This window comes from Candida margitis (genome assembly GCF_024628925.1).
Source record: "Candida margitis strain CBS 14175 chromosome Unknown scaffold1, whole genome shotgun sequence".
Classification (NCBI taxonomy): domain Eukaryota; kingdom Fungi; phylum Ascomycota; class Pichiomycetes; order Serinales; family Debaryomycetaceae; genus Lodderomyces; species Lodderomyces margitis.
The window spans coordinates 522,914-550,129 of NW_026261901.1; the positions used below are offsets into that span (position 1 = coordinate 522,914).

General features: G+C 39.4%; 10 protein-coding genes across 10 annotated transcripts; 4 read left to right on the forward strand and 6 right to left on the reverse strand. All coding sequences in view use genetic code 12, as the record gives it.

The window, feature by feature from the left end:
- Positions 1-287: 287 nt before the first annotated feature.
- On the forward strand, positions 288-2,417 carry CANMA_004859 (uncharacterized protein; the record flags this gene model as incomplete). The annotated part of the gene is made up of 1 exon (XM_051817178.1): positions 288-2,417. One exon carries the CDS (start codon positions 288-290, stop codon positions 2,415-2,417), a length of 2,130 nt encoding a protein of 709 aa, XP_051669625.1.
- A 410-nt stretch (positions 2,418-2,827) lies between these two features.
- Positions 2,828-5,092, forward strand: CANMA_004860 (putative carboxylic ester hydrolase; the record flags this gene model as incomplete). Its single annotated transcript, XM_051817179.1, has 1 exon — positions 2,828-5,092. One exon carries the CDS (start codon positions 2,828-2,830, stop codon positions 5,090-5,092), a length of 2,265 nt encoding a protein of 754 aa, XP_051669626.1.
- A 44-nt stretch (positions 5,093-5,136) lies between these two features.
- On the reverse strand, positions 5,137-8,194 carry CANMA_004861 (AMO1; the record flags this gene model as incomplete). The annotated part of the gene is made up of 2 exons (XM_051817180.1): positions 5,137-5,848; positions 6,072-8,194. 2 exons carry the CDS (start codon positions 8,192-8,194, stop codon positions 5,137-5,139), a joined length of 2,835 nt encoding a protein of 944 aa, XP_051669627.1.
- Positions 8,195-9,482: 1,288 nt separating this feature from the next.
- CANMA_004862 (uncharacterized protein) lies at positions 9,483-10,193 on the reverse strand (the record flags this gene model as incomplete). Its single annotated transcript, XM_051817181.1, has 1 exon — positions 9,483-10,193. The coding sequence occupies one exon, from the start codon at positions 10,191-10,193 to the stop codon at positions 9,483-9,485; it is 711 nt and encodes a 236-aa protein (XP_051669628.1).
- A 2,407-nt stretch (positions 10,194-12,600) lies between these two features.
- Positions 12,601-15,362, reverse strand: EFT2 (elongation factor 2; the record flags this gene model as incomplete). The annotated part of the gene is made up of 2 exons (XM_051817183.1): positions 12,601-15,125; positions 15,359-15,362. The coding sequence occupies 2 exons, from the start codon at positions 15,360-15,362 to the stop codon at positions 12,601-12,603; spliced, it is 2,529 nt and encodes an 842-aa protein (XP_051669629.1).
- A 343-nt stretch (positions 15,363-15,705) lies between these two features.
- ADE8 (phosphoribosylglycinamide formyltransferase) lies at positions 15,706-16,410 on the forward strand (the record flags this gene model as incomplete). Its single annotated transcript, XM_051817184.1, has 1 exon — positions 15,706-16,410. The coding sequence occupies one exon, from the start codon at positions 15,706-15,708 to the stop codon at positions 16,408-16,410; it is 705 nt and encodes a 234-aa protein (XP_051669630.1).
- A 66-nt stretch (positions 16,411-16,476) lies between these two features.
- On the reverse strand, positions 16,477-17,586 carry IDH2 (isocitrate dehydrogenase (NAD(+)); the record flags this gene model as incomplete). The annotated part of the gene is made up of 1 exon (XM_051817185.1): positions 16,477-17,586. One exon carries the CDS (start codon positions 17,584-17,586, stop codon positions 16,477-16,479), a length of 1,110 nt encoding a protein of 369 aa, XP_051669631.1.
- Positions 17,587-18,696: 1,110 nt separating this feature from the next.
- Positions 18,697-20,157, forward strand: SMP3 (glycosylphosphatidylinositol-alpha 1,2 mannosyltransferase; the record flags this gene model as incomplete). The annotated part of the gene is made up of 2 exons (XM_051817186.1): positions 18,697-19,489; positions 19,832-20,157. 2 exons carry the CDS (start codon positions 18,697-18,699, stop codon positions 20,155-20,157), a joined length of 1,119 nt encoding a protein of 372 aa, XP_051669632.1.
- A 44-nt stretch (positions 20,158-20,201) lies between these two features.
- PR26 (proteasome regulatory particle base subunit) lies at positions 20,202-24,166 on the reverse strand (the record flags this gene model as incomplete). The annotated part of the gene is made up of 3 exons (XM_051817187.1): positions 20,202-21,332; positions 21,710-23,044; positions 23,309-24,166. The coding sequence occupies 3 exons, from the start codon at positions 24,164-24,166 to the stop codon at positions 20,202-20,204; spliced, it is 3,324 nt and encodes a 1,107-aa protein (XP_051669633.1).
- Positions 24,167-24,505: 339 nt separating this feature from the next.
- Positions 24,506-26,953, reverse strand: HSP78 (chaperone ATPase; the record flags this gene model as incomplete). Its single annotated transcript, XM_051817188.1, has 1 exon — positions 24,506-26,953. The coding sequence occupies one exon, from the start codon at positions 26,951-26,953 to the stop codon at positions 24,506-24,508; it is 2,448 nt and encodes an 815-aa protein (XP_051669634.1).
- Positions 26,954-27,216: the final 263 nt, after the last annotated feature.

Here is a 27,216-nt window from a genome sequence, read left to right on the forward strand (position 1 = left end):
GATTTGTTTTGACTAGTTTGCTTTCTTGTTTAGATCTTTTGTTTTTATCTTTTTTGTCAGGTTTAGTTTCTCTTTAGTTTTGTTAATGTTTAATGTAAAGTTCATTTTTAGAAATGTGGTTGCTGCAAAAAGTGTAGAGGATTTGGCGAGTGTCGTGAAATTTTGAAGTGTGGCAACATCTAATTTTTGGCCCAGTTTACACGCACTCCCCTTTGTTTAAAGCAGAGATCAAGAAGTAGGACGTCATAAAATAGTATAGTGGGATATAAATAGATAAAAGTAATTAAATGAACAATACAAAGTCAATTAAATTTGACAACCAAGATCAAAATTTGCAACAGAGTGAATCACGAGAGCAAATCGATATAGTTTCTGACTCTTCAGATCTACATCCACAGGATCCTCAAGACATACCCTTGACAGATCTAGATCCTTCCAGAATGTCCGAATCGGAATTGTTTACTGAAGACTTTGACAACGAATCTGGGGATGAATATGTAAGGCTCTATCATCAAGACAGAAAGACAAGATGGCTTTATAAGGTGAGGCAGTTTTTCCATAGGTTGTGGGAAGGTCCAGTGGAACCTAGAGATGATTATGCACCCCGAATATCAAAGTTGGAGTTTTTTGAAGAACTACCTGTGAAGTTTAACCAGAATATATCATTGACTTACAGAAGAATCTTGCTTACTGTCTACATCCTATTCTGGTTTGGGCTATGCTACTCAATTTTAACACCATACTTGACAGTACCTCCTTACTCATCAGATGATTCCACTCCGCATATTCATAGTCTTACTTGTCTGTCACTGCGTGAATTTTGGAATGGAAAAAACGCAGCATGTGGTTTGCATGGTGAATTGTGTCCTCAAATTGCCAAGCACAGTGGTGATACTGATGTAGTAATTAGATGTCCGGCATTATGCGATCGTGGAAGTTGGACATATTCATTGATGCCAATAGGGGATCAGAGGATCAAGCATAGAGGCTACTTTGTTGGTGGTGGTGATAAAGTTGCCAACTCGATCGATGATAGCCAGCTTACGAACCCGTATCGAGCAGATTCGTATCCTTGCGGGGCCGCAGTACATGCTGGGCTAGTATCGCCATTTTGGGGTGGTTGTGCTCGTTTATCGTACAAGAGCAAGAGTCAACCATACTTTGAGTCAGCTAAGGGCCACTATGGCGTTGATGATTCGATCGAGTTCAAGTCCTTCTTCAAGTCTTCGTTTTATTTCAAGATGTTAAAAATAGACAAAGAAACATTTTACCAGTGCCATGATCCGCGTATTGTGATACTTATCACCAATGTTATTCTTGGTCTTCCTATTGTTTATCTTGCGAGTGGTGCAGCTGTATATTGGATAATAAGTATTGTGGGCTTTTGGACCATCTGCTTGGCCACTGATCCACCCATAACGGTAGATGCATCAGATCCACAAGATTTTGCTAGTTTGATTTCCATTGGATTGGAACGATTTCTACCTACATGTTCCATCTTATATATCTTATGGCATTCTTCAACCAAGAGAACTCTATCAGAGCCAACTTCTCCGGATGAAAAGATGTCGTATCTTAGTCGAGTTATTCTATGGTATCCGTTGTTTTGGTTGGGGGTGTTGAACAACGTTAGTTTTGATAGATTACCAGTAGACCGACTTACAGTCAGTGACTTGAAGGAGCAATCGGGTGCACTCCTAGCAGTTTCGTCGATAATCGTCACCATATCAACCTGTGCTGTCATCCAAGCTTACAAAATTTGGTTGTCAGGTCGGTTCAGAAAATACTTGATGGTCTATTCCATCTTTGTATTTGGGTTAATACTCTTGGCACAATTACCCGGTTTGAGTTTAAGGGTCCACCACTATATCTTGGCGATGCTATTGATCCCGGGTTGCTCAACACGGGGCAGAACAGCTCTCTTGTTTCAAGGAATTTTGTTAGGTTTGTTTCTTTCCGGTGCATCAAGATGGGGGTTGGCAGCAATTGCAGAAACCATTACATCGCTTAAAAGGGATGATCCTTTGGGGAAAATTGTGCCTCCTATTTTCACTGCTTATGACCCTGCTTCCGGAACTTTACAATGGCAACTTATACCTGATGATGTGGCAAATGTTGTAGCTTATAATAAGTACTCGTCGATTTCTTTGTTGGTTAACGACATTGAATATTTCGTTTTGGATAACACTTCTTCACTAGATTTGAAGAGTTTGTTGGAGAATACAACTAGTTCGATGTACAACCTAGTGAAAGAAGCACTAAGCAGTGGCATTAAAGACGCCAATGGTGACATACCGTTGTATATCAGAATTGGAAGAAAAATTCCTAATACGATGGTGTACAGTGATTTCTCAAATGCTGCTGTTTTGAATTGGCCGAGTGGGAAACTAACCTTGCCTACACCAGGCTTGACTTGATGGTTGACTAGATTTTATTGGCGGGATGGCTGAAACTTGATGTTTGAGGCTAATTTCATGCACCTGCTATTTGCTTATAGATGTGTAGTCTTTGAAAGTGTTATGCGTATGAGCTGCTGATAAAATAGTGTACGCAGATGATCAATAATAAGCTAGACTTGCCATATTACTTTGGCGACGTCAGTCATATGTCCCTTCTTCTAGCATAGAAATAACTAGCAACCTCAAAACGGCTCGCAGGTTGACCTTCTTCGGCTGTTAATGCTCTTGCGTACTTTCTTTTAACACTTTTGTGTCACTCGGTTTAAGCTACTACGCGGTTCCAAAAATTTCACAAGTTACAATTGCTACAAAGGTCAGACCATGATAGATTCGTTTATTTCACAACTTTATCAGATTGGTTCAACACAATGATTGTCTGGATACCACGTATTATACCATATGTTAATAGGATAGCACTAGCGCGAGCGAGAAAAATCACGGTATTTGCGAGATTCAACAGCAACCACAGCTCCAGTAAAGCAAATGAGCTCCACTCTCCGCACCCACCGAAAGCAAGCATAAGGTGGTTCTGTGCCTCGGATGTACCAATATCAAAACCAGAGTGGTTCAATTATACCAAGACAAAGGACCCAGAGTCATTTCTTCCCTTTTCCGAATATGATTCGAACCGATTAGAGCGGGCATTCAAGAATAAATCTAGCAAGCCAATTGAAGTTAATGAAGACAAGCTCTTTGAGGTCAATATTGACAAGTTCGAGTTAAATCCCGTATACTGGGAAGGTCCCATATATGAAGTACGCCGAGGCCTTTGGTTCAACACCGATGGTACTCCGTTGTCAAATGAAGTTTGCAAAAAACTTGAACAAGGGTACGGTAGAGTTAAACCGTATTTATTTGAAGGGGCAATGAGTGAAAAGAAACAAAAGGGTAATAAGGACAAAATTTCCAAATTTAACAAAATGCAAGCTGAAGAGGAAAAAGATGAGCAAAAGATTGATTTAACAGGGCAAAAGGACGTTTGCGACCTTGACAATGGACAACTTGTATTGTATTTCAATGAGAACAAGGCTGTCATGTTTCCTGACAATTACGATTCCGATTTCCAAATTGACGCTATACGATACTTTGGACCTAACCCTGTTTCATTGCTTGGAGTCAACCATATTCAGCGTGGTTATACCGAAGAATTGCAAGAAAGCGTATTTGACAAGTTACCTGATAATCCATTACCGAGCATTGCCGACACATTTCAAAATGAATTTGGCAATGTCTTGGGAAAATTGAATTTCGAAAGTGATGAGTCCAAGAAAGGAGAAGTAAGTGATACTGCCATTGACAATGACATTGACGATAAGCACATGCAACAATATCTTGAAGCTGATTATGATCTAGACACTTCGGAAAGTAAATCCAATCGAGAAATTGACCATTTGATCTTTTGTATTCACGGAATAGGCCAAGTCTTGGGGAACAAATACGAGTCAGTAAACTTCACCCATAATATCAATGTGCTTCGTAATACAATGAAAAAGGTGTATGAAGAGAATGAAGATTATCAAAATCTTGCATACCCAGACGGCCACGCCGACAAACACAATAACCGTGTTCAAGTTCTTCCTATTTCTTGGAGACATCGTGTTGATTTTTCTCCACAAAGGACGATACAAGAGAATAAGGATTCACGATTGCCAACGCTTTCACAATTGAATGTTGAGGGAATAAAGGCGTTGAGAAACATGGTTGGTGATGTAGTCCTTGATGTGTTGCTATACTATGAACCAAAGTATCTAAAACAAATATTCACCTCGGTTACGTCGGAGTTGAACCGCGTTTACAAGTTATACAAGGAGAGGAATCCTAATTTCAATGGGAAGGTGCATATTTTGGGCCATTCATTGGGCTCTTCCATTGCTTTTGATATCCTCTCTGGACAGAGTGGTACCATCAAAGGTTCAATAGATGTGAACAAGGACATAGGCTTTGACGTTGAAAATTTGTTTCTTGCTGGTTCCCCAGTTGGATTGTTCAAGCTTCTTGAAGGTAAGAATATCGAAGCCAGGACAACCAAGGGCTATGAACCGTCAAAAGATTCAACAGCAGTGGCGCCAAAGTGCAAAAACTTGTACAATGTGTTTCACCCTTGTGACCCAGTTGCCTATAGGATTGAGCCAATGGTTTCGCCAAAGTTTGGTGACTTTAAACCTGTCCCCATCAAGTTTGCCGTCAAAGGGTTCAACAGTCAAATCACAGAGTTGGCAAGTTATGGTGATGAGATCTCGGAAAAGATTGCTCTGGCGGTCAAATGGTTGAATCTTACAAAGAAGGACAAAAATACTGATGCTAAATCTATTGAAGAAAAAGCAAGGCAAGAGAATGCATTGGGTGATATCATTTCGAGTATTGCATTTACGGATAAAGAAGCCGAAGATGACAGCGAGGACACTAGTACGAAGAGAAAATTGACACCTAAGGAACTATCTATACTCACTTCATTGAATGAGACAGGAAGAATAGATTATAGTTTACCCATGGGAGTGCTTGATCTAAGTCTCATATCTGCTGTCAGTGCCCACATCTCGTATTTTGAAGATGAAAATACCGCCGGGTTCATTATGAAAGAGGTTTTGTCCAAGCATCAGCCACCAAAAAGTGAAACTGTAACTGTATATTAAAAGTGGTTTACATCCTCCCCCCCCCCCCAAAAAAAACAACTTACTTAATTAAGCAACAAGTCGTCAATACTTTGGTCTGCATCATGTTTGATTAACTCCAACATACCTTCAGGTAAAATAGGTTCATCATTATCATCAACAATATATCTAAACGGCATCTCGGTAGATTCGTATTTATTATATTTAATTTCAGGATAATCCAAAAATTTAATATTGTTAAACTCTACTCCATCTTCAATAATTCTTTGCGTAGTTCGAACAGCTGTGTCGGTAGTCATTTGCAAAGATCCTAATCTTCTTCCAACGAATCCATACTTTTCACGTAGTATTCCGGTACGATCTATCCGTGGATGCTGGCCCAATATACCGCCAAAAACAAAATATTTGAATTGCGACTTGTCTTGCGGAGTTAAATCAGTCTTGGCAGCAGGGTCAAGTAAACATACTTCATCCTTTTTCAACCCACCTTCTTCTAAATCTACACATTCTTTTGTAGTCCAGTTGATTCCAAGGTCAAGTAATCTTTGGGGAATGTCCTTCTCAGTAGTTGTTGGTGGAAGGGACGTAAGAATGAGGTTTTCTTTGCCCACATCTTTGATGATTTGTGAATATTCTAATATGACCCATTCCGAGAATCCTTCCTCCATGTGTTCTATCACGTATTTCATGGCAATGGGATTTTGGATCAAGGTAGTGAGGGAATGTTGTTCTAAGGCAGAAGCAGCGATGATCTTTGCGATTTTCATTTTTTTCACACTGCGGCTATTTGTCGCATGAGTTCAAAATGTTATTGCACACCCAGTTTACCCCTTCCAAAGTTGACGCTTGTGATGCCTGCCTTCTCACGATGCATATCTCTCATCAACTGTAAAGTTACTTTCTCTGGATCACACTAAAACTTAATTCCTATTAATTACTATAAATATATCCAAAACAAATGTTAAATCTCAAACAGCTTCCTACTCTATCCCCCCCTCACTTTTTACAGCATTCAGTAGCCAATCTCGATGACTTATCGACATTCAAACTACAGGTGTCAACACCAGCAGCACCAGCTTTAACTTCGGATGTAGTTCTAGCATACGATGGTTTAACATCCAATACTGGGTTTTCCGTGTGAAGGTTTCTTGGTCTCAATTGCAAATCAAAGATTTCGGTTGGCATCACTGGGAAATCTTCTGGGGCTGGGAAGTGAGTAATACCAAAAGTGTGGAAAAACACGATATCGGTATTGTTAATGTTTGCCGAACCATCGCCAATCCATTGTCTCATACCTCTTGGTCCATCACCACTCCATTGGGCTACGTGTTCACCTGAAGGGTACAACATACCGTACCCGTGCTCTTCATCCTTGTATGGGAGAACTTGTGTGTGGTTGGCAGCCCAAGGTGCTCTCTTTCTCACTAATGAACCAGGTTGGGCCAACAATGGTGAACAAAAGGTTGATACCAACTTGTAAGTTGCTGGTTTTCCAGAGTACTTGTGGATAGAGTTTGGATTGAAGATATCCCAAGTTCTGGCTGTGGCACCTTCAAAGTCAGTAATACCGTCTTTAACTGTGTTGAAGGTTTTCTTGTCACAATAGAATGCATTACCGTACATGTTTTCATTTGATCCAGTTGGGAATGGCGAAGGTCTAGCGTCACTTGTAGCAGCCGAGTTATTGTCACCATCAATTCTTGAGTGCAATCTCAATGAGAACAAATGTTGATGGTTGTGAGCATTGACATTTGGATAAACCTTGGTACCCCATGGTCCAATATCTTCATCATCAGCACAGACAAAGGTGTTTAATATACCAGTCAATCTGATTTCTAATTTGATAGTTCCATCTTGTCTGAAAATCCAATAAATGCAGTATTCATAGTTGGCAGCAGTAAAGATTTGAGAAATAATCAACTTCTTTCCTCTGGTTGTAACAGTGGTTTGGAAATCATCTCTAAAGTCAGAGTGTTTGAAAAGCAAACCGTCATCTTCTTCATGGATACAAATAGCATTTCTAACAGTAGCTGCGTCACCATTTGTGTTTGGGAAATGAGCATCCATGTATTGAATAACTCCTTTACAATCACAACCTAACGCCAAGGGGTTGGTACAGTTACCAGCACCATATTCACCGATATCCAAAGCGTGTTTTCTTTGATGAGGGAAATCAGGACAACCATAAGGAACCACCATTTCACAAAGGGAGATACGGTGGAACAAAGGTCTGACATTTCCATGATCATTGTAGGTCATGTCACTCAAAACAATACCTTCACGGTAGTTGAACCCAATATGGAAGTTGAAGTTGGACCATGACATGACGTGTCCATCCATTTTGAATGACACTCCCTCCGGTTGAGTAATGTTGATCGGAATGTTGTCGTTTCTGAAACCTGATGGGTTCTCCTTTGTACCAAACTTTTCAGCAATGTGTTTTGGATGGAAACTTGAGTGTTTAAACTTTGATAATGGTCTTCTCTTTTGGGGGATATCGATGTAGATAACTTTACCAGCATTCATATCAACGACAGGACAGAAATCAAATGGATGAGAATAATGAGAGTCATCCTCGTCTGATCTGTAGTACATCAAAGCCTGTTGCAATCTCTTTGATGACCCCCATCTCTCATCGTAACCAATAGTCCAAGCATCACAGTAAATCTTGTCCATGGAGTTGGGAGGTAACCCACTTAATTCACATTGTCTAATCACTTCAGGATCGTGACGAACAATTTCTTCGGTTTTTTGCAAATCGTGTGGTGTCAAGATTGGTTGAACTCCTTCGGTGTGTTTCATTTCAATAATTTGTTGAGCACCAATATCAACCAAGCCTTCGTGCACACCGGTATCACCATCAACAACAATAACGAAATATGCTATTCTTGGTGGTTTAGGTCCACTTTTCTCCTTCCACTCGTAGTAAGCTCTCTTGATTGGTTCTCTCAAAGTAATAGTGTTGAAGTTGAGAGACTTGTTGCTTCGGCTGTACTTTTCCTTAACAAGGGTGGATACCGATTTGATTTCTTGGGGAGTCAAGGGATCTAATGGGTGAGCTGGAGCTGGTGGGGCGCCGACAGCCGAAGTTGAGTGTAATGCCAATTGAGCTAATCTTTCCATCTTTATTGTTGTACCCTATATTATAGTCAATGAATTATTTCTTTAGCAAAAGTGTAGATAGCAAACGGTAGTTGTAGTATTTAAAGAAAGGAAAAGTTTCTTTGTTTATAAATGCATTTCGAAAGATGAGGGGGGAAGGAGGAGGACATGGACCACTATTTATATTGTAGATATCTGTGGTGAAATAATTACTCAAATCATTGAATTAGTTATGGAAAACTGTAAATGGGGCTAATATTATTTTTTATCACAAATAAATAGATAAAGTTACATATTATTTTCTTTGCATACATCTATTGGGAGATATGAGATGCTTTATCGTGGGTAATCTATGCCCTGATTAGCCAATAAATTCAAGAGACATGCAATATCGATATCTCTGTCAACCATCTCACCCTATGCATTAACCTGATTCGGCAAGCCAATCATGATTGCAAGATACGTTCAATATCCATCTGTCTCTGTATTATTGTTTGGGTTATATTAAGTGGAGATTTGATTAACTTTTTGTGCTGATTGAACAATTTGTGTGTATGCTCTTATCGATGCCCAATTAGGTAATAATTTCCATGTATGTAAAAAGTGGAAAGTTATTTCCGGGTATCACCTTCCATATATGGAAATACAAGCGGCTGTTGACTAAGAGCGGGCAATAATTTATTTTTTTTCCCTTCCGCAAGCGGTTGCCGCATTTGGAAAAAGGCATCGTCCTTTGCCTCGAATTGCAGTAACACCGCTTTGCAAGATAATCTTCTCAATTAATTACCGTTTTTGAAATGGTCTCATATAGCGAATGCTAAACAACGTGGCTAAGAAGTCCCCTACCGAAATAATCTTGCTGCAAACTTTTGTCAATAGTTTTTTGTTGCAAATTGAGGCAAAACTAAAGCATGAAAGAGATTAATTCAAAAAGTGATTCTTTGTAACACACTCTGAAAGAATAACAATAATGCGAATTACCACTAGAACAAGTTGAGTTCTAGTTAATTTAATTAAGACTGACGAACCAAATACAACTAAACCACGCAATAACAAGGAAGGGTTAAATCATTTACCAAATACGACAAAGAAGCAGCTGGTCGGTTTTGAAGTTATTCTGTCTTCTTACTCGCCATTTGTATAAGAGTAGCAGAAGTTTTTAGACAATCTTGCACTCCTTTTACACACAATTTTGGTTGCAACTTAATTTCTTTGTCGTAAAATTAACAAATTTGTCATAAGCAGAAAACAAAAACGGACGTTATGCGGCATCACGACGTAAAAGCTTGTAGCAGCACTTTATTATTATTTAATTAACTATATACTCTATGTAGGGAAAGAATGTGAATGAGAAAAACGTCAATACAGCATACGATGTTAATGCCACCAAATCCAACCCAATATGTACAACCAATATCCAATGAGCAATAATAATTAGTATAGCGTTATAGCTATAGATGAGATTAGATAATATGTGTCTGAAATCAGTGGTATTTTTCGATGTAGTGAAGTTGGCAATGACACTGGAGCCAACTGTAGCAGCATATGTAAGTGACAACATTATAAATGTGCCGATTTCACCAATGTAACCGGTGTAAGATAGTAGCATAATACCTGCTAATACAAGTGCACTCAATCCTCTAAAATTAGTTGATTGTCGGGGTAATTGCTTTTCATTGTAATCCATTTCATCACCGGAAAAGTCAGATTCATCCAGTTCATCGAGTTGAATTTGGGGCCCATAGCTGGTGGAATGGTACGGAGTCACCACACTGGTCAAAAATATGGATACACAGTAGATTATACTGAGAAGAAAGCAATCAAAGTTCAGCGACGACACTAGTTTCAATTGGGTGATAGTGGTGATGAAGCTCCCCCATACAAGCAACACTATTGAATACACATTTTGAGACTTTATGTGATATAGTAGAAAACAAAGGGATGCTATAATATTGATGTAGAAGTATGGTTGTGTGTTGAAAGTGGTTATTATGTCCTGAAGATCAGTTATAGCAATCATTTTGTGGGAGATGTGTGATTACTTGGGGGGTGGGTAATTAAATGGTGATATTATACAATTTAGTAAAAGCAATTATTTTCTGGAATATGTACTGGTACAACTGAGTAAGCACCAAAAGTAGGAATGAATATATATGAAGTTTGATTTTGAGACGGGCGTGTGTGTGTATGTGTGTGGTATTACTAATTGTCTTGTGCGAAGAGAGGTATCAAAATGTGTTTGCGCAATTGGTGACGATGTTAAAAAGAGTGGAATAATTGATGAATATTTAACATATGAAAACGATGTAGTGGTAGATGGCTTTCTTTTATCAAGAGGTTTGGGATTTAAGGAAAATGGGAATTACTAAACCATTATATATATATATGTATATACATAGGATATACGTTTCCTCTTACATTACATACAATTGTTTTAATTAACGCATGATGCGTAATTTGACTAAAAACTTTCACCATTGTTCTTTCTTTCTTTTTTAAGCGTTAATTGTGTCATCATCAGTTTCTCTCTCACAGTAGTAATAAGTTACATACGCACACAAACCTCAAAAGAACAATAATGGGTAATGCTAATAGCCCTTTCGGTCTAAATGCTCTACATACAAAAAGCGAGGTCTTTATTTTTCCTGCCAAGAGATACTGTCCTTAAAATTCCAACAATGTATCACAGAAGGCTGTTGTGGACCCAACTCAGTACAAGGTTATGCATGTAATATATTTCACATATACAAACTTTTCCCTACTGTTTGTTTCTTAAACAGGGTCAATAGTAAATATTCCCTCACTGAACGTGGCAGTTTCGTAACCCTCTTCCAACGTCAATCTTAAAAAAAATCATACCCCAATTTGGAAGACATGCAAACACTATGAGACGAGGTTTTGCAATCTTGGCTTTACAAAAAGGAGCTTTTTTCAGTGTTGCTATTTGTCCATATACTACCCCAACAGGTACTTTAGCTGTGAAGCAATGATTCCTTCTGCCCAACCATTCTGAATCAGAACCGTGGATGTTGTCTACGTCGAAAATTGGTTCGTCATTTGATCATTTTGCGGCAATTACAGAATTCCAAAAAGTTTATTTTTTTTATTTTTCTTTGTTTTTGTTCTATTTCTTTAGCCAGAACATCCGAAAAACTGCTGACACTAGTCATCACAATCTCCAAATTTCAATTCATCGTTATGCTACAGTTGCTTTCTTTCTTCTCCTCACACTGACACAGATTAAACAGAAGTGGAGCCTCTTTAGGATGAATTATCTAGTATCGCCTGCAATATGCGCTCTTCGAAGAAAGATGAACCGCGGCGTTGATAGTTCTAGACTTTCTCTCACCGAGATCCGTCTCGGTCGTAAAATGCCGAAAAAAAGCAGAAGAACAAAAAATACATTTAAAGTCAAACCACAAAGAGCTTTACTTGTGTAAACTTCAATAACCACTTAGAATACCCCTTTGAGGAATTTGATGGCATTCAACTTAAACGATGAGAGGAGAGGGGCCTTATACTTTCTAACAACTACAAGTTCTGCTTGTTATAACAACAACAGATAGATTTGGTTAACATCAACCCAACCATGTCTACAAAAAGATTGCCACTGCTAGCTTCTTCGTTCAACGGCACACGGCCAGCAAAAAATGGTTTCACTTGACTCGAGCGACCATTGCTATTATTAATAGCGCATTTTATGTATCTCATAACCTATTTGCATTCAATTCGGTTATGTATAAAACTATGACAATGAAAATGTAAAAGAAAAAATTAACAGTTCACAAAAAATCGACCATGAAAAGCGGCTGGAAATCCGTCGGTTATTAAAACAACAGAGAATCATTAACTATTAATTCCGAAATTCCCTCACGCAAGAATAAATCAAGTAGACGACGGATCTATACCCCATACCCAGTTCTCTTCATATCACCCTCGATTGAACTTGAAGTCAGTAGGAAAACCCCTGGGTTTTACTCATTTATAATCACCAGACAGCAATAGCAATCATGTGGGATCCTCAAAATCCCCACACCGTCTTCTTATCATTGTTCTTTTTTTTTTGGGAAAGGAATGGGCAGCCCGGTTGTATTGCTCTCTTACTTTTTTTTAACAATCGTGCATTTGTCTAGTCAAAGACTACTGTTTACTGCCGATACGGCTAACATACAAGTGACCCAATTAGCTCCTCTGTTCTTAGCAACACATGGTTGTTTAAGAACAATAAGGAACAGAGATGCTTGAAGTGTTTTTACCTTAACTGGAGGTACGGCTTGGTCATACTCTTTGTAACAATATCTAGCTAACCCATAAATACAAACAGACTAACGCCTTCCATTACTTCACGCCTGTATAACAATCTTTCACATATACTTCCTTTACTTTACTAAATAACTAATTGAAGGTTCGATAAATATACACTAAGCTTACAACTTATCGTAGTATTCTGTGTAGTCTGGAACTTCTGGTTTCAAACCTTGTCTTTCTCTCTTTTCCTTAACAATCAAACCTGGTTTGGAAGATGGGTCCTTGACATCACCATTCAAGATGGCCCAATGGTCAAAGATCAATTGTGGGAAAGCTTGACCACCAGTAGCTTGTCTCAATTCACCAGTGAAACCAAAAGATTCGTTAACTGGCAAGTAAGCCTTAACAGTAAACAATGGAGTACCTGGTCTTTGTTCTTCAGAGACGACTTGACCTCTCTTCTTGTTCAAGACTGAGTAAATACCACCAATGGCGTTTTCTGGACATTGGATTTCAACCAAGAAAACTGGTTCTTGGATAGCTGGCTCAGCCAACAACATAGAAGCGTAGGTAACTCTTCTCATGGTTGGAATGATTTGACCACCACCTCTGTGGATAGCATCAGCATGCAAGGTAACATCCAAAATGTTAATTCTAACTGATCTACAGTTTTCACCAAAGATTGGACCTTCTTTAGTAGCCCATTGGAAGGCAGCAACAACTGAATCTTTGATTTCGTTCAAGTATTGAACAGCCTTAGTTTGGTCAACAACCAAGTTAGGACCGTTACCATCTGGACCGAAACACCAAATCTTTCTAGCATCGGTGACATCCCATCCGTGCTTGTCAGCCAAGATTCTAGCTCTAGCCTTGAAATCATCTCTTGGGTTGATAACACCGTTTTCAATATCCAATGAGACTTCTTCGTCAATTGGTTGAGCTTTAACATAGATTCTGTTATGCTTGTTTGGTGACTTAGACAAAGCAACCATTGATGATTCGGCTTCAACAGTTTCTCTGTAAGAAACAACTGGTGGTGAGACTCTAATTGGGACACCAGCGTGGTCATTTTCCAAATCTGACAAACAAATTTCCAAGTGCAATTCACCGGTAGCAGCAACAATGTGTTCACCGGACTCGTTCATAGAGGTCATAACACATGGATCGGATTTGGACAATCTCTTCAAACCTTCAACCAATTTTGGCAAATCGTTAGCATTCTTAACTTCAACAGCAACTTGCACAACTGGTGAGACTGAGAATTTCATGACCTTCAAGTTGTGGGCAGATTCACTGGTGGTGATGGTACCTGATTTCAACAAGAATTGATCAATACCAACCAAACCAACAATGTTACCAGCTGGACAGTCATCGATTTGTTCAACGTTTCTTCCCATCATCAAAACAGTTCTTTGGATAGATTTGATGAACAAATCTTCCTTCTTACCAACTTGATAGTTTGGACCTTGGATTCTAACCTTTTGACCAGATTTAACAGTACCAGCAAAGACTCTACCGAAAGCGTAGAATCTACCCTTATCGGAAGTTGGAACCATCTTGGAGACGTACAACATCAAATCAGACTTAGGGTCACAGTTTCTGATAGCATTACAGATGGCATCATCGGATGGACCTTCGTACAAAGTTTCAGCTCTGTAGTGTTGAGCAGTGACTGGAGATGGCAAGTGCAAGACAATCATTTCCAACAAAGCATCAGCAGCTGGCAAGAATTTTCTCATAACAACCTTCAACAAAGCCTTACCTTCCAATTCTTTTTCATCGGATTTCAAGTTGATTTCCAATTTTTCCAACAAGACTGGAATTTCATCCTTCTTGAAGTTCATGATGGCAGCAAACAATCTAAAGATTGGGTCCAAGACAAACATGTTGAAAGCTCTTTCCAATGGCTTTCCATCAGCATCCTTGTCCTTGTTGGTCCACTTCTTGGTCTTTGGGTTAAAGTATGAGTCTCCCCACAATCTTTCCATCATCTTGGATCTGTCAACACCAAACTTCTTGGAGTACTTGGTAGCAAATTGTCTGACAGTGAAAGCCCAACCGTGCAAACCGGAACCGAAAGCAACAGTTCCCTTGTCTGGGAAAACTTGAGCATCACCCAAAACTGGGTCAACGTAGGTGGAGATGATAACGTTAACGGATTCAACAGTTCTGGCAAAAGATTGGTACAAATCTTCCTTGGTGACTTGCAATTCCAACAAAGCTCTGTCAACCTTGTTAATGATAACAACTGGCTTAATTCTTTCACCCAAAGCTTGTCTCAAGACAGTTTCGGTTTGGACACAGACACCTTCAACGGTATCAACGACAACCAAAGCACCATCAGTGACTCTCAAAGCAGCAGTGACTTCTGATGAGAAATCAACGTGACCTGGTGAATCAATCAAGTTGATCAAGAATGAGTTACCTTCAGTCTTTTGTTTAATGTCTTTGACATCTTCATCGGTCATAGCAGCATACAATGAGATGGCAGTAGATTTAATGGTGATACCTCTTTCTTGTTCATCCTTTCTGGTATCCATAAATCTGGCTTCACCAGCCTTACCGGCAGAAATAATACCGGCCTTTTGGACCAATGAATCGGTCAAAGTAGATTTACCGTGATCGACGTGAGCGATGACGGACATGTTACGCACATTGGCAACTTTGTCCATCAAGTCACGGATTTGTTCAATAGTGAAAGCAACTGAATAATAGTTAGTAACATTGTCGTCGTGAATTGGTTTTGCCAACAAGGGGACAGCCCATCAAAAAATTTTGGGAGCAAAAAGTAAAGAAAAAAAATTTTCATCCTTTGGTTAGCCACATGGAGACAGCAGAAGACGTTAAGAAAACGTCAAGTCTAATTGCTCCTATAGCTCAATCGATGTAAAATCCAGGTTCCTGTCATACCCTTTCATTTAATTCAAAAAAACATACCCATCTTGTAGTTTTTATTATGGTGTTAAATCCAATGAGTTGAGAAGGGGAAGGGGGGAAAAAGGTTATGTAAATGAGAAAAATTCTGAAATGAGAGAGAAGAAAAATTTTAAAGTGACTTTGGAATGAGTAGGTAGTGTACCCTTGGATAGAAAACAAAACCTAAAAGAGACACGAAGTACACTACTACTACTTACCAATGGAAAAACGAGGAGAACAGATTTAGTGACAGAAATGTAGCTGTCACGACACGACATTAGGAGCAGAGTCAATATCAATATCGAATTTATCGAAATTTAAATTAGGTTACAATACTAAGCACACATCTCTCTCTCTCTACATTGACGATGCCATTGAACATCACTGTATTAATATCAGGTTCTGGAACAAATTTGCAAGCATTGATAGATGCTCAGCTGGATGGTAATTTGCCCAACGGCGAAATAAATCAGGTCATCTCGTCGTCGAGCACCGCTTATGGTTTAACTAGAGCTGAGAAGAGCAAGATCCCAACAAAGGTTCATGCCTTGAAAGACTACTATAAGGGAATTCCCAAGGAGAAAACAGACGAGAGAAAAGCGAAAAGAGAGCAGTTTAACGTTGACTTAGCCAATCTTTTAATATATGGGTCGGTGGACAAATCAAAAGAGGAAACAGACTACACCAAGCCAGATTTGATTGTTTGCGCAGGTTGGATGTTGATTTTAGCTCCTTCAGTGTTGAAGCCATTGGAGGAAGCAGGAATTACTATTATTAACCTTCACCCAGCCTTACCTGGAGCTTTCGATGGTACACATGCTATCGATCGTTGTTGGAAAGCTGGCCAAGATGGTGAGATTACCGAGGGAGGGGTCATGATTCACAAAGTTATAGCTGAAGTAGATCGTGGTGAGCCCATTTTGGTGAAGAAATTGGATTTGAAAAAGGGTGAGACATTGGAAGAATATGAAGAAAGGGTGCATAAAGTGGAGCATGAGGCAATTGTTGAAGGTACAAACAAGATATTGGAAGAGTTGATCTTGTCAATAAAACTAGATAAGCTTATTCTATAGTAGTGTATTCTGTAAATATACGTGTATTGTACTTAAACATCTAAATAGGTTACCCACTTGAATGTTTTACAAGTTCTTGATAACTTCTTCCGTAAAGTGTGTAGTAGTAGCAGTACCCTTCAAGTCACCAGTTCTGTTTTGTGGACCAGAAGCAATGGTCTTCAAGACAGCTGATTCAATCTTGTCAGCATCACTGTGCATGGACATGTGTCTCAACATCATACATGATGACAACAACAAAGCAGTTGGGTTAGCCAATCCTTTACCAGCAATGTCTGGAGCTGAACCGTGGACAGCTTCGAAAATAGAAACAGTGTTACCCATGTTACCAGATGGAGTCAAACCCAAACCACCAATCAAACCAGAAGACAAATCGGACATGATATCACCATACAAGTTAGGCATAACCATAACAACATCCTTGTACAAACCTGGGTCTTGAGTCAATCTCAATGAAGTGTTGTCCAACAATTCGTAGTCCAATTTGACGTCTGGGTATTCTTGACCAATTTCTTTAGCAGTGTTGACAAACAAACCATCAGACAATTTCATGATTGAAGCCTTGTGAACAACCAAAACGTGTGGCTTGTTGATTGACTTGGCGTATTCAAAAGCATATCTAATAACTTTTTCAGAGGCAGGTTTAGTGATCAATTTGATTGATTGAACGACACCTGGAACAATAGTGTGTTCAATACCAGAGTATTCACCCTCGGTGTTTTCTCTGATCAAAACGGTATCAACGTTCTTGTATGGTGTGTCGTAACCAACAATAGATTTACATGGTCTGACGTTGGCAAACAAGTTGAAGGTTCTTCTCAAAGTCAAGTTCATTGAAGTGTGACCCTTACCAACTGGTGTGGCCAATGGACCCTTCAAAGCAACCAAGTTTCTATTTACCGAGTCGACAGCTTCTTGAGGCAAAGTAGTCTTTCCATCAATCAACAATGGAGTAACATCAACTGGCTCCCATTCGATTGGCACATTAGCAGCAGCGTAGATGTCCTTAACTGCTTGTGAAATTTCTGGTCCAATACCATCACCTTCAATCAAGGTAACGGTGTAGTTACCGTTTTCCTTCTTCTTACCGGTGAATTGACCAGCAATGTATGATCTGGTTAAAGATGGGCCTGTGGCTGATCTGAGTGGAATAGATTTAGCAATTTGTCTCAACATTGCTTCTGTTTATGATTGTAAATTTTGAGGTTGGGAATTGGGAAATTGAATAAATATCTCAAGATGAAGAATTCGGTGAACCTTTCAATGAGATTTTTTTTTTTTTCTTTCATTCTTTAAACTTTTTAGTACTCACTCATTCTCATTCTCATTCTCACTATTTTTATTTTTCTCTCCCAATATTAATGTATCACAATATAGGTGGTAAAATAATATCTCAACGACAAGAGACTAATGCTATGGATACTGGAGTTTACTAATGAACAACATGAAGCATGAGATGTGGACTCTATGAGCCGTAGCTGTAGCAGATATGCTGGTGTATTGACTGAGGTGCTTACTCTGTCACTCTCAGCTGTTATTTACCTCCCCCTTAACTCTACTTCGGAGTTATGAAATTTGCACACCCTCTTGTCCAATGAAATCAATCAATTTCTGTTTTGTGACCTTCTCTTTTACATTGACTTTTCGGACTCGACTTTTGATTGATGTAGATGTGTGCGTGTGCGATGCGAAACAAAATAGAAACTCCGAAAGCTACCGGATAAACTATTGGCACGTATTTCCACGGAATCTCAACTCTACTCAGCTTTACTCAACTTACTCAGCTTATTCACCTGGAACAGTTCAAATTTCGATAACACAAGTAGATGATTCTAAGAGACTACTAAAGGTCATGACACTTCTTAATGGAATGTTGGATCAATTTAGCAAGCCTAAAGCATGTGTATAGCCCCCCCCCCTAGCCAAATCAGCTCCAACAGCAGTATCAGTACAGTAGAACTCTACATTGACTATGATAAGGGATCAATGTCACCAGAGATATTTTTCAACTCTCTACACACAGAGTAGATTCACTTAGTTTGTGCATTACTTCTTTAGATCAAACACACCAAGATTCTTACCGAAAGGTTCTTGACTTGACGATACGGATAACTACTCTTCCTTGCTTGTAAACATACACTATGAGGGTAATCGTTCAAACTTATATCCCCCCCCTCCCCCCCCTGTACCTACTTTCCATTGATTTCGTATGGGGCATACTAAACGCGTCTGAAAAAATAAGAAAAAAACTTCTGGTTACAGCTCTCAATGCCTCTCCACATATAAATGATAAATATCATCAATTGGAGAAACATCTATGTACTAACGATCCCACTACGGATCGTATTCACATTATCAAACTCGTACATACATCCCGATGAACATTTCCAGTCGCTAGAAGTTCTTGCAAACAAAATACTAGGGGTTGAAACCAATATACCATGGGAATTCAGTAGCACTGCTCCAGCTAGAAGCTACGGTCCATTATACCTCATATATAGTCCAGTTTTATACTTGATTAAAGTACTAAATTTGAGCTTATCCCCAATACAAATTTGGTATATTCTTCGATTGCAAAATTGTCTAATCAGTTGGTTAGTCACTGATTTTTGCTTGTACTGGATGTTACCCATAAAACATGAACGAATCAAGGCTATATTCTTCACACTGACTTCATTCGTTACTTTGGTTTTCCAAAACCATTTGTTTTCAAATAGTGTCGAGACTGTGTTATTGATTTCTACAATTTACATCATTGATGATTTAAGATATATTGAGGAGAATCGAGACTTGCATGATGTCAATAAAATCACTTCTATATTTTCTTTAGGAGTGTTGGTATCGATTGGAATCTTCAATAGAATTACATTTCCGGCCTTTTTGATTCTCCCTGGTTGGTTTGTGCTCAAGTATTTTACTAGTCATGCACTATCGCTCATTCCTTTGATATTTGGGTTTATTTTACCATCCATGGTATTTGTACTATTTGACACTCAGATGTATCAATCACAACAGTTTGTTATCACACCATTGAACAATTTGCTTTATAATGTGAACGTTGACAATTTGGAATTACATGGTTTACACCCGTGGTATACACATTTACTAGTCAATTTGCCCCAAATTCTCGGCCCAGGTTTATTATTCATTATTTCCAAAAGGTATTGGAAAACAACTGCATTTTCATCAATTGCAAGTGGCCTTCTATTTCTTTCAATTGTCCCACATCAAGAACTTCGATTTCTCATTCCGCTTTTACCATTATGCTGTTGTTGCTTTGACTTGACCCAAAAATGGATATCTCCTTTCCTAGTTTACTTGTGGTATTTATTCAACTTGATAATGTGTTTGTTAATGGGCGTCTTTCACCAGGGGGGAGTCGTGCCTGTACTAAGCTTTATACAAGAGAACAATCTAAAAGGCACTCATGTTTGGTGGCACACTTACTCGCCTCCATCTTGGTTCTTGGCAAGTCGTTCAGTTGAAACCGTGACACTAGATGGTGTCAGGAGTAGTACCAAAGACTTTACTTTAATTGATGCAATGGGACTGGACTTGGATCATGTCGAAGCATTTTTGTACAGAAGAGACCAACCTACGTACATTATTACTCCAGTTGCTTCGTTTCATAATTTCAACGCTACTCGCTTTAAACCAGTTTACAACTACACCTACCACATCGATTTAGATCATATAGACTGGTCGAATTTCCAATTAGGCTTGGGCATTTACGAGTTAATCATATAGACAAGAATCTGTTTGGAGAAGACAAATGTTTTATTATGTATAATTTATTTATAGAACTCAAATTTGTCATGCTCAGTTCCCGTCTTCACTTGTGAGCTGTAAGCCTCTTCCAAATCATTCTGCAAAATCATATATCTATTCTTTCTCACAGCCCTTAAACCAGCTTCTTGCATAATAGCCGCTATTACAGCACCCGATAACGGATCATTCCTTATTATAAGCGAGTCCAAGTCCACCTCTGGAGCCAAGGACATCTTTGATGCTATAGTTGTGAAAATCAACCTTCTTTCCCTTCTGTCTTTCAAGTTTGGGAACTCAATCTTTCTGTCCAATCTACCCGGTCTCAACAATGCAGGATCTAATGTGTCGGCTCTGTTCGTTGCCATAATCACCTTGACATTCGACGTTTGGTCAAACCCATCCATCTGGTTCAACAACTCCAACAAGATTCTCTGCACTTCACGATCAGCACCAGTTTGGGCATCAAATCTTTTCGTTGCAATTGCATCAATCTCATCAATGAAAATGATGGCTGGTGAATTTTCTCTGGCCAATCTAAACACATCTCTCACCATACGTGGACCTTCACCGAGATACTTTTGAACAAACTCGGAACCATTGATTCTTATAAACGAGGCCTTGGTGGCATTGGCGACAGCTTTGACCAACATTGTCTTACCAGTACCTGGTGGACCATACAACAATACACCGCGAGGTGGGTCTATACCAATTTGGCTATACAAATGTGATTGTTCCAATGGCAACTCGACAGACTCAACAATTTCTTGCTTTTGCATATCTAGACCACCAATATCAGCATACGTCACATCAGGCTTTTCATTATCTCCAACAATAGAGATAGAAGAGTCAGCTTCGGGTGGTAAAATGTCGACCAATGCGTTGGAATGACGGTGTAATGCGACTGACGACGATGGCTTCAACAATTCACGGTCCAATGTGGATAAAATACGCACAACGTAGTTTGACCCCGTTGTCGATGAAACGATACCGGTATTTTCATCTATAGGCTCCAAGAATTGACCAATTACCAAAGGCACCGATTTAATTCTCTTCACCTCTTCTTGTGCTCGAATTAATTCACGTTTCAAATGACGCTGTTCATCTTTTATGTACTCCTCTTGTATCTTTATCAAGTCTAGCTCCTTCAATAAGGACTTATGACGTAAAAATATATCAGTACTTCCGTCCATGTTTTATCTTCTGCTGTTGTAGTGGGGTGGAGGACTCCAATGAGTTTGACGATCAATAGGTTTAATGTAGTGGCAAATCTCAATTGTGTTGAAGAATATGTAGCGCGAGAAAGTTGATTTTTTTTCTTTTGCACCAAAATTGTATATGTGTCGTGCGAATGGCAAATATCAGTGCAATAAGGGAAATGAAAGTCTGTATGAACGAAGAATACGGGAAAGAAGCACTTAAGAGGCTATGGATTAATCTTTCTGTAATTATTCTATTCTTGGCATTCTATAAACATCTATTTACAAAGTAGAGTGATAATGGAGCCAAGACCGCAAGCGACTACGCTAATCACCGCTGTGTATACACCAAACTCGAATTTATCTAGTTCTAGTGACTTAACTTGAGGTGACATAATGGCCTTGTAATTTCGTACACAGACTTCCTTCAAGGTAGGTAATTGACTGGCAAAGAGTTTGAAATGAAAATTTGACAATGAATCGATGCCAGTTTCACTTTCTGTCTCGTTGTAATTTAGTTTTGACTGCTCCTTGCTTTGTTTGCTAACATCCCCGTCATCCTGTTCTAACTGTTCTATTATCGGCTCCAAAATCTGTTCGTTCTGTTGACTGATTCCAACAAGAACATTCTTTACTTTGTCCTCAAATCCTTTCACTAATTTCGCTCTCTTCCACGGTTCAACGATAAATGTAGCAAAGACAAACAACAAGACGTTAAGGCCCATCAATATCCAAGTGCCCCACGTGGAAGACCTTCTTATTTTATCGGACCATATTTGTTCCTCGTGGTATCTCGTCAATATCAGCTGGGTCAACTTAAGCTGGATTCCATCCACCTTCAGTTCAACATCCTGCAACTTCTGCTCACACTTTTGTTCATTATTCTCGTTTTCATGGTCGTTGCGGTACAATTCTGTAAATCTTTCCAAATCCTGCAGCGACCAATTGTGCTTTCGCGTTAGCAATTCGTTAACCTCTCGCTGCGAATGTGATCGTTTCTGGATAGCGTCACTATAATCCAATTTACACTTTTTAACCTCCTCTTTCGCCTTCTTCAAGTCTTCTTCTTGATTCTGAATGGATTTCTTCAATCGCTCTATTGCCGAGTAGCCAGTGACATCATTCAACGCTCTGGTCACTGTAAGTATTGTATCATGTGCCGAATCTAAATAGTGTGATACCTTCTTTGCAAGCTGACTTTGCTGCTTTGCTTTCTGTGAAGGCAAGTCTCCAATTTCTTCCTGGATTGTTTCATTTATTTCTTTGGCTAAATTTGGTATATCTGATTCATCAATTGCATCCTCGGTACTGGCAATAATTTTATCTTCCACTCTCAATTTTTGTTGAGTACCCTTCTCCTTATTCTTTACAGTCTTGTCGTGGACTTCTTCATCTACCCCTTTAAGTTTTCCTGAATCGGTAGTACTGAAATTCGCTTCGTGTTTTTTATTAACCTTGGAAAGTTCAGCTTCACGATCCTCCGCCTTTCGCTTTTCCTCCTCTTCCCTTTCCTTTGCTTTCAATTTCCTCGACACTTCCCTCTCCTTTTCCAATTTCTTTCGTTCCTCTTCGAGCTTCTCTTGTTTTGATTCCTGGCCGAGGTTGGTGCCTTCAATTATTTTGCGCAATTTTTCGTCATTAATGTTCGATAGGTAGTCTGGCTTCTTTGACTGTAGACGTATAAATGTGGCAAGAAGTGGACGGCGTATGAGCACTCTTGTAGCTCTTATGCATAGAAGCATTCTCTGTCTTGATCGTTTTCAAAACCGATACTGGGGGGTTATAAAAATTTCTGTTTTGATAGAGCGCGAATCGGCGGCCCAAAAGGTCAAAAGCTACTTAGAGATACAAAAACCTACACTTACGTCTAACTTCATAAAGCAATACAATCAAATTCATTCCTACTAAAAGTTTGTGTCAACCAACTCCTCAACCATCTTCCAGTTTTCTGCCTCAGCATAATCCAATACGATAATTCCCACACCCTTATGGAAAGTTTCTTGAATATTACCTTTAATCATGGCCTCGGAGATAGGCTGTGGCCAACAATTTTGGTCAAAAAAGTTTGAGCCTGATGTGAAGTTGAGGAACAACTTATCATCGTGATTATTTGTATAGTCTTGTGCTTTTTTGGCCAAATCCTTGACGTATTGGATTTTCTTTGGCAAGTCGTCTGCCGATTGCACTTCGCAAAAATCTTGAACCACAAAAGAACCACGGTCGTCGTCGGTGGTGTTGTATGACCATGACGATGCACCGAAACCAAATTGGTTCCTTAAGTTCTCGTCCTGGACGCCGAATCTTCTGAATAGCAATGCTTTTCCACGAGCGTCCCTAACTCTTGGTATATCCGTATTCAAGTACCATCTGTCCTTGTTTGGATTGACGTAGTGATCCCAGATCAATTTTCCAAACTCGTCCTGTTGATTATCCCAGTCATCAGAACCTTCCTGTTTTATAGAAACAATGACAGTCTCGCTTCTGTTGTGTTCAAGGAATTTGTAAACTTCTTCCAATACTTCCGTCAATTTCAAGGGAAATGGAATCTTTACCGGGAACTTTCCATGGATAACCTGCAAGTCCTTTTTGTTATCACCAATGAATAATTTTCCGACTCTGATATCAAGGAACCTGACCCCGTGTTCCAATTGTTCGGTAACACTAGCACCTTGGCATTGCACCGAAGGTAAAGCTGTGTGACAAGCAGCAGAATTGTGCGTACCAGGAATAGACAACTTTGAGATTTTAGTGTCGTCGTTGATCTCTCCAATCCAGTTTTTGTAGTTCACCATTGTTAAAAAATTTTAGTGTGTGGGAAGAACAATTAATCAATTGGATGAACAGTTTCAGTGGAATTCAATCCCCTTTTTATACATATAGGGTGTAAAATTTTTTTGTTGACCCACCTCCCCGGCAAAAGATGAAATTTCGTATATACAATAAGAGAGGAACCAGTTGGAAAACGAGTTTGTGTAATATTCAATTACATCATTTAGTCCAACTTCGCCGCGTTGCAACAGAGAACCCCAGGAGGGGGAGGGGATTGTGACCATAGAGTGTTTGGAGGCAATTAAAACAATTTTACAATTATAAATTTTCATTATCCTTTGATCTAACCTATACGCTTTCACTTACTCATCCTGATCCTTCTTTCTATAGTAGTCTTCTTCTTCCTTCACCACCGATTCCTCACTGTGGTTTGGTACGACATATATATCCTTATCCTTATCTTCGACCTTGGCAACTTCACCTTCTTGGATCTGTCCCTTCAACATAAGCATAGCAAGTGGGTTCAACAATTTCTTTTGAATTACCCTGTTCAAAGGCCTTGCCCCATACACTGGACTATACCCTTGTTCAATCAACAACTCCTTAGCTTGCTGTGTCATCTCCAACACTATACGTTTGTCCAACAAACGGTCATCAATCTCACGCAATCTGATATCCAAAATATCTTTCAATGACGTCTTTGATAATCTATTAAACACTAGTGTGTCGTCCAAACGGTTCAAGAATTCAGGTGGGTAATAATGCTTCAAGTTATCCAACACTTGCTGTTTAACCTCTTTATTAATATGTCCATCTTCGTGCGTATTCTTGTCGTTCAATAAAATGTCTTGTCCAATGTTGGAAGTCATTATAATGATTGTATTTTTGAAACTAACCTTTGTACCATGCGAGTCTGTTAATGAACCTTCGTCCAACACTTGCAACAACACCTTTGCAATATCTGGATGAGCTTTCTCAAACTCATCAAACAACACTATACTGTATGGTTTTCTTCTAACAGCTTCCGTTAATTCACCCCCTTCTTCGTAGCCAACGTATCCTGGTGGTGCGGAAAGCAATCTCAGGATGGAATGCTTTTCTTGGAATTCAGACATGTCAAACCTGACTATAGCGTTTTCATCGTTGAAAAGAAACTCTGCCAACGCTTTGGTTAAAGCGGTTTTACCACAACCGGTCGGACCAAGGAACATGAATGAAGCAATTGGTCTGTTTTCGTTTGTCAAACCGGCTCTTTGCAACCTGACTGCATCTGAAACAGCATGAATAGCCTCATCTTGACCAACAACTTCCTGTTTCAAAATCACTTCCATATCTAAAAGCTTGTCTTTGTCACCCTTCAATAAGCTACTGACAGGAATTCCAGTCATTTTGGATATGACTCCTGCAATATCATCTGACGTGACAGAGTCATGCAAAAGATTACTGGATTTGCTAGCTTGCTCTGACTGTGTCAACTTGAGCAATTTGGATTGCAACTCCGGGATTACAGCGTATTGTATTCTCGATGCAGTAGCATAATCACCATCTCTCCGGCTCTGGTCTAACTCGTGCCTAGCTTCCTCCAATTTTGATTTAGCTTCTTTTACATCATCAATAACCCTTTTCTCGGACTCCCACTGTCTGGTTAGCTCCTGAAGATCTTTCTTTTTAACCTCTAAATCTTCTTCCAACTTGATCCTTCTGTCTTTTGAAAGCTGATCTTCTTCTTTGCGCAAGGACTCCAACTCGATCTCAATCGTCATGATTTGACGATCCAACTTGGCCACCGCATCTGGTCTCGATTCATGTTGCAACCTTAATGTCGAACTAGCTTCGTCTACCAAATCAATTGCTTTGTCGGGCAAAAATCTATCTGTGATATATCTGTTCGAATACGTGGCTGCAGTAACCAATGCTGAATCTAAAATTCTGACCCCGTGATGAACTTCGTATTTCTCCTTCAATCCTCGAAGTATGGAGATTGTGTCTTCAACAGTAGGCTCACTGACTTGGACTGGGGAAAATCTTCTAGCCAACGCAGCATCTTTCTCAACATATTTCCTATACTCATCAAGAGTAGTCGCGCCACACATTGATAATTGACCTCTAGCTAATGCCGGCTTGATCATGTTACTGGCATCGATAGACCCTTCGGCTTTACCCAAACCCATTAATAAATGGAATTCGTCAATGAATAAAATGACTTGTCCATGTTTGTCTTCAACCTCTTTCAAAATGGATTTCAACTTGCTTTCAAAATCTCCTCTAAACTTGGCCCCACTTATTATCCCCGCCAAATCCAATGTAATGATGTGCTTGTCCTTCATTGACTCGGGAACTTCTCCTTTGATGATTCGTTGAGCTAGACCCTCCATGATTGCCGTTTTACCGACACCTGCTTTACCCACCAATATAGGATTGTTCTTAGTCCGTCTAGACAATATTTGTATCGTACGGCGAATCTCTTCATCTCGTCCTAGAACTGGATCCAACTTACCATCCTTTGCCAATTGGGTTAAATCAGTACCAAACTTTTCCAATGCAGGTCTATTATCCTGGTCATCCGGATTTTGTTGCATCTGCAATGACCTAGGTGCCGAAGAATGGAATCCTCTAATTTGATGCAAGGAGCCAGTGTTTTGATGCAGTGGTAGAATTGAAGTTGCCACCATCTGAGTTGGCTGTGGTGATGACTGCTTGTGCTGTGGTTGCGATAAGCATTTTGTTGTCACTGGCAAATATGTCTGCGTCAAGCGGAGGCTCGGAACAGTTCTTAGTGCTCTATTTCTAACTATTTTTGATGATAACATTCTTAATTTGTAGCGATTGTGCTTTGTCAGTTGTATGAATGTGAAAAAAGTCAGAAAAAAAGGGTAGAATACTATGGACGAAAACCTGATTAAATTTATAGCAATGTTTCTTCAAATGTCTGATTATGGAGAGGTGAATGATACTTCTGTAGATTGTTAAAAGAGTGGTACAAAACTGATTTGAAAAGATCACAGAGGAATTTCATAGAACACAAAGAAATTTCTGGAACATCTGCGAACTCTATTGTGAAAATAACGTCACG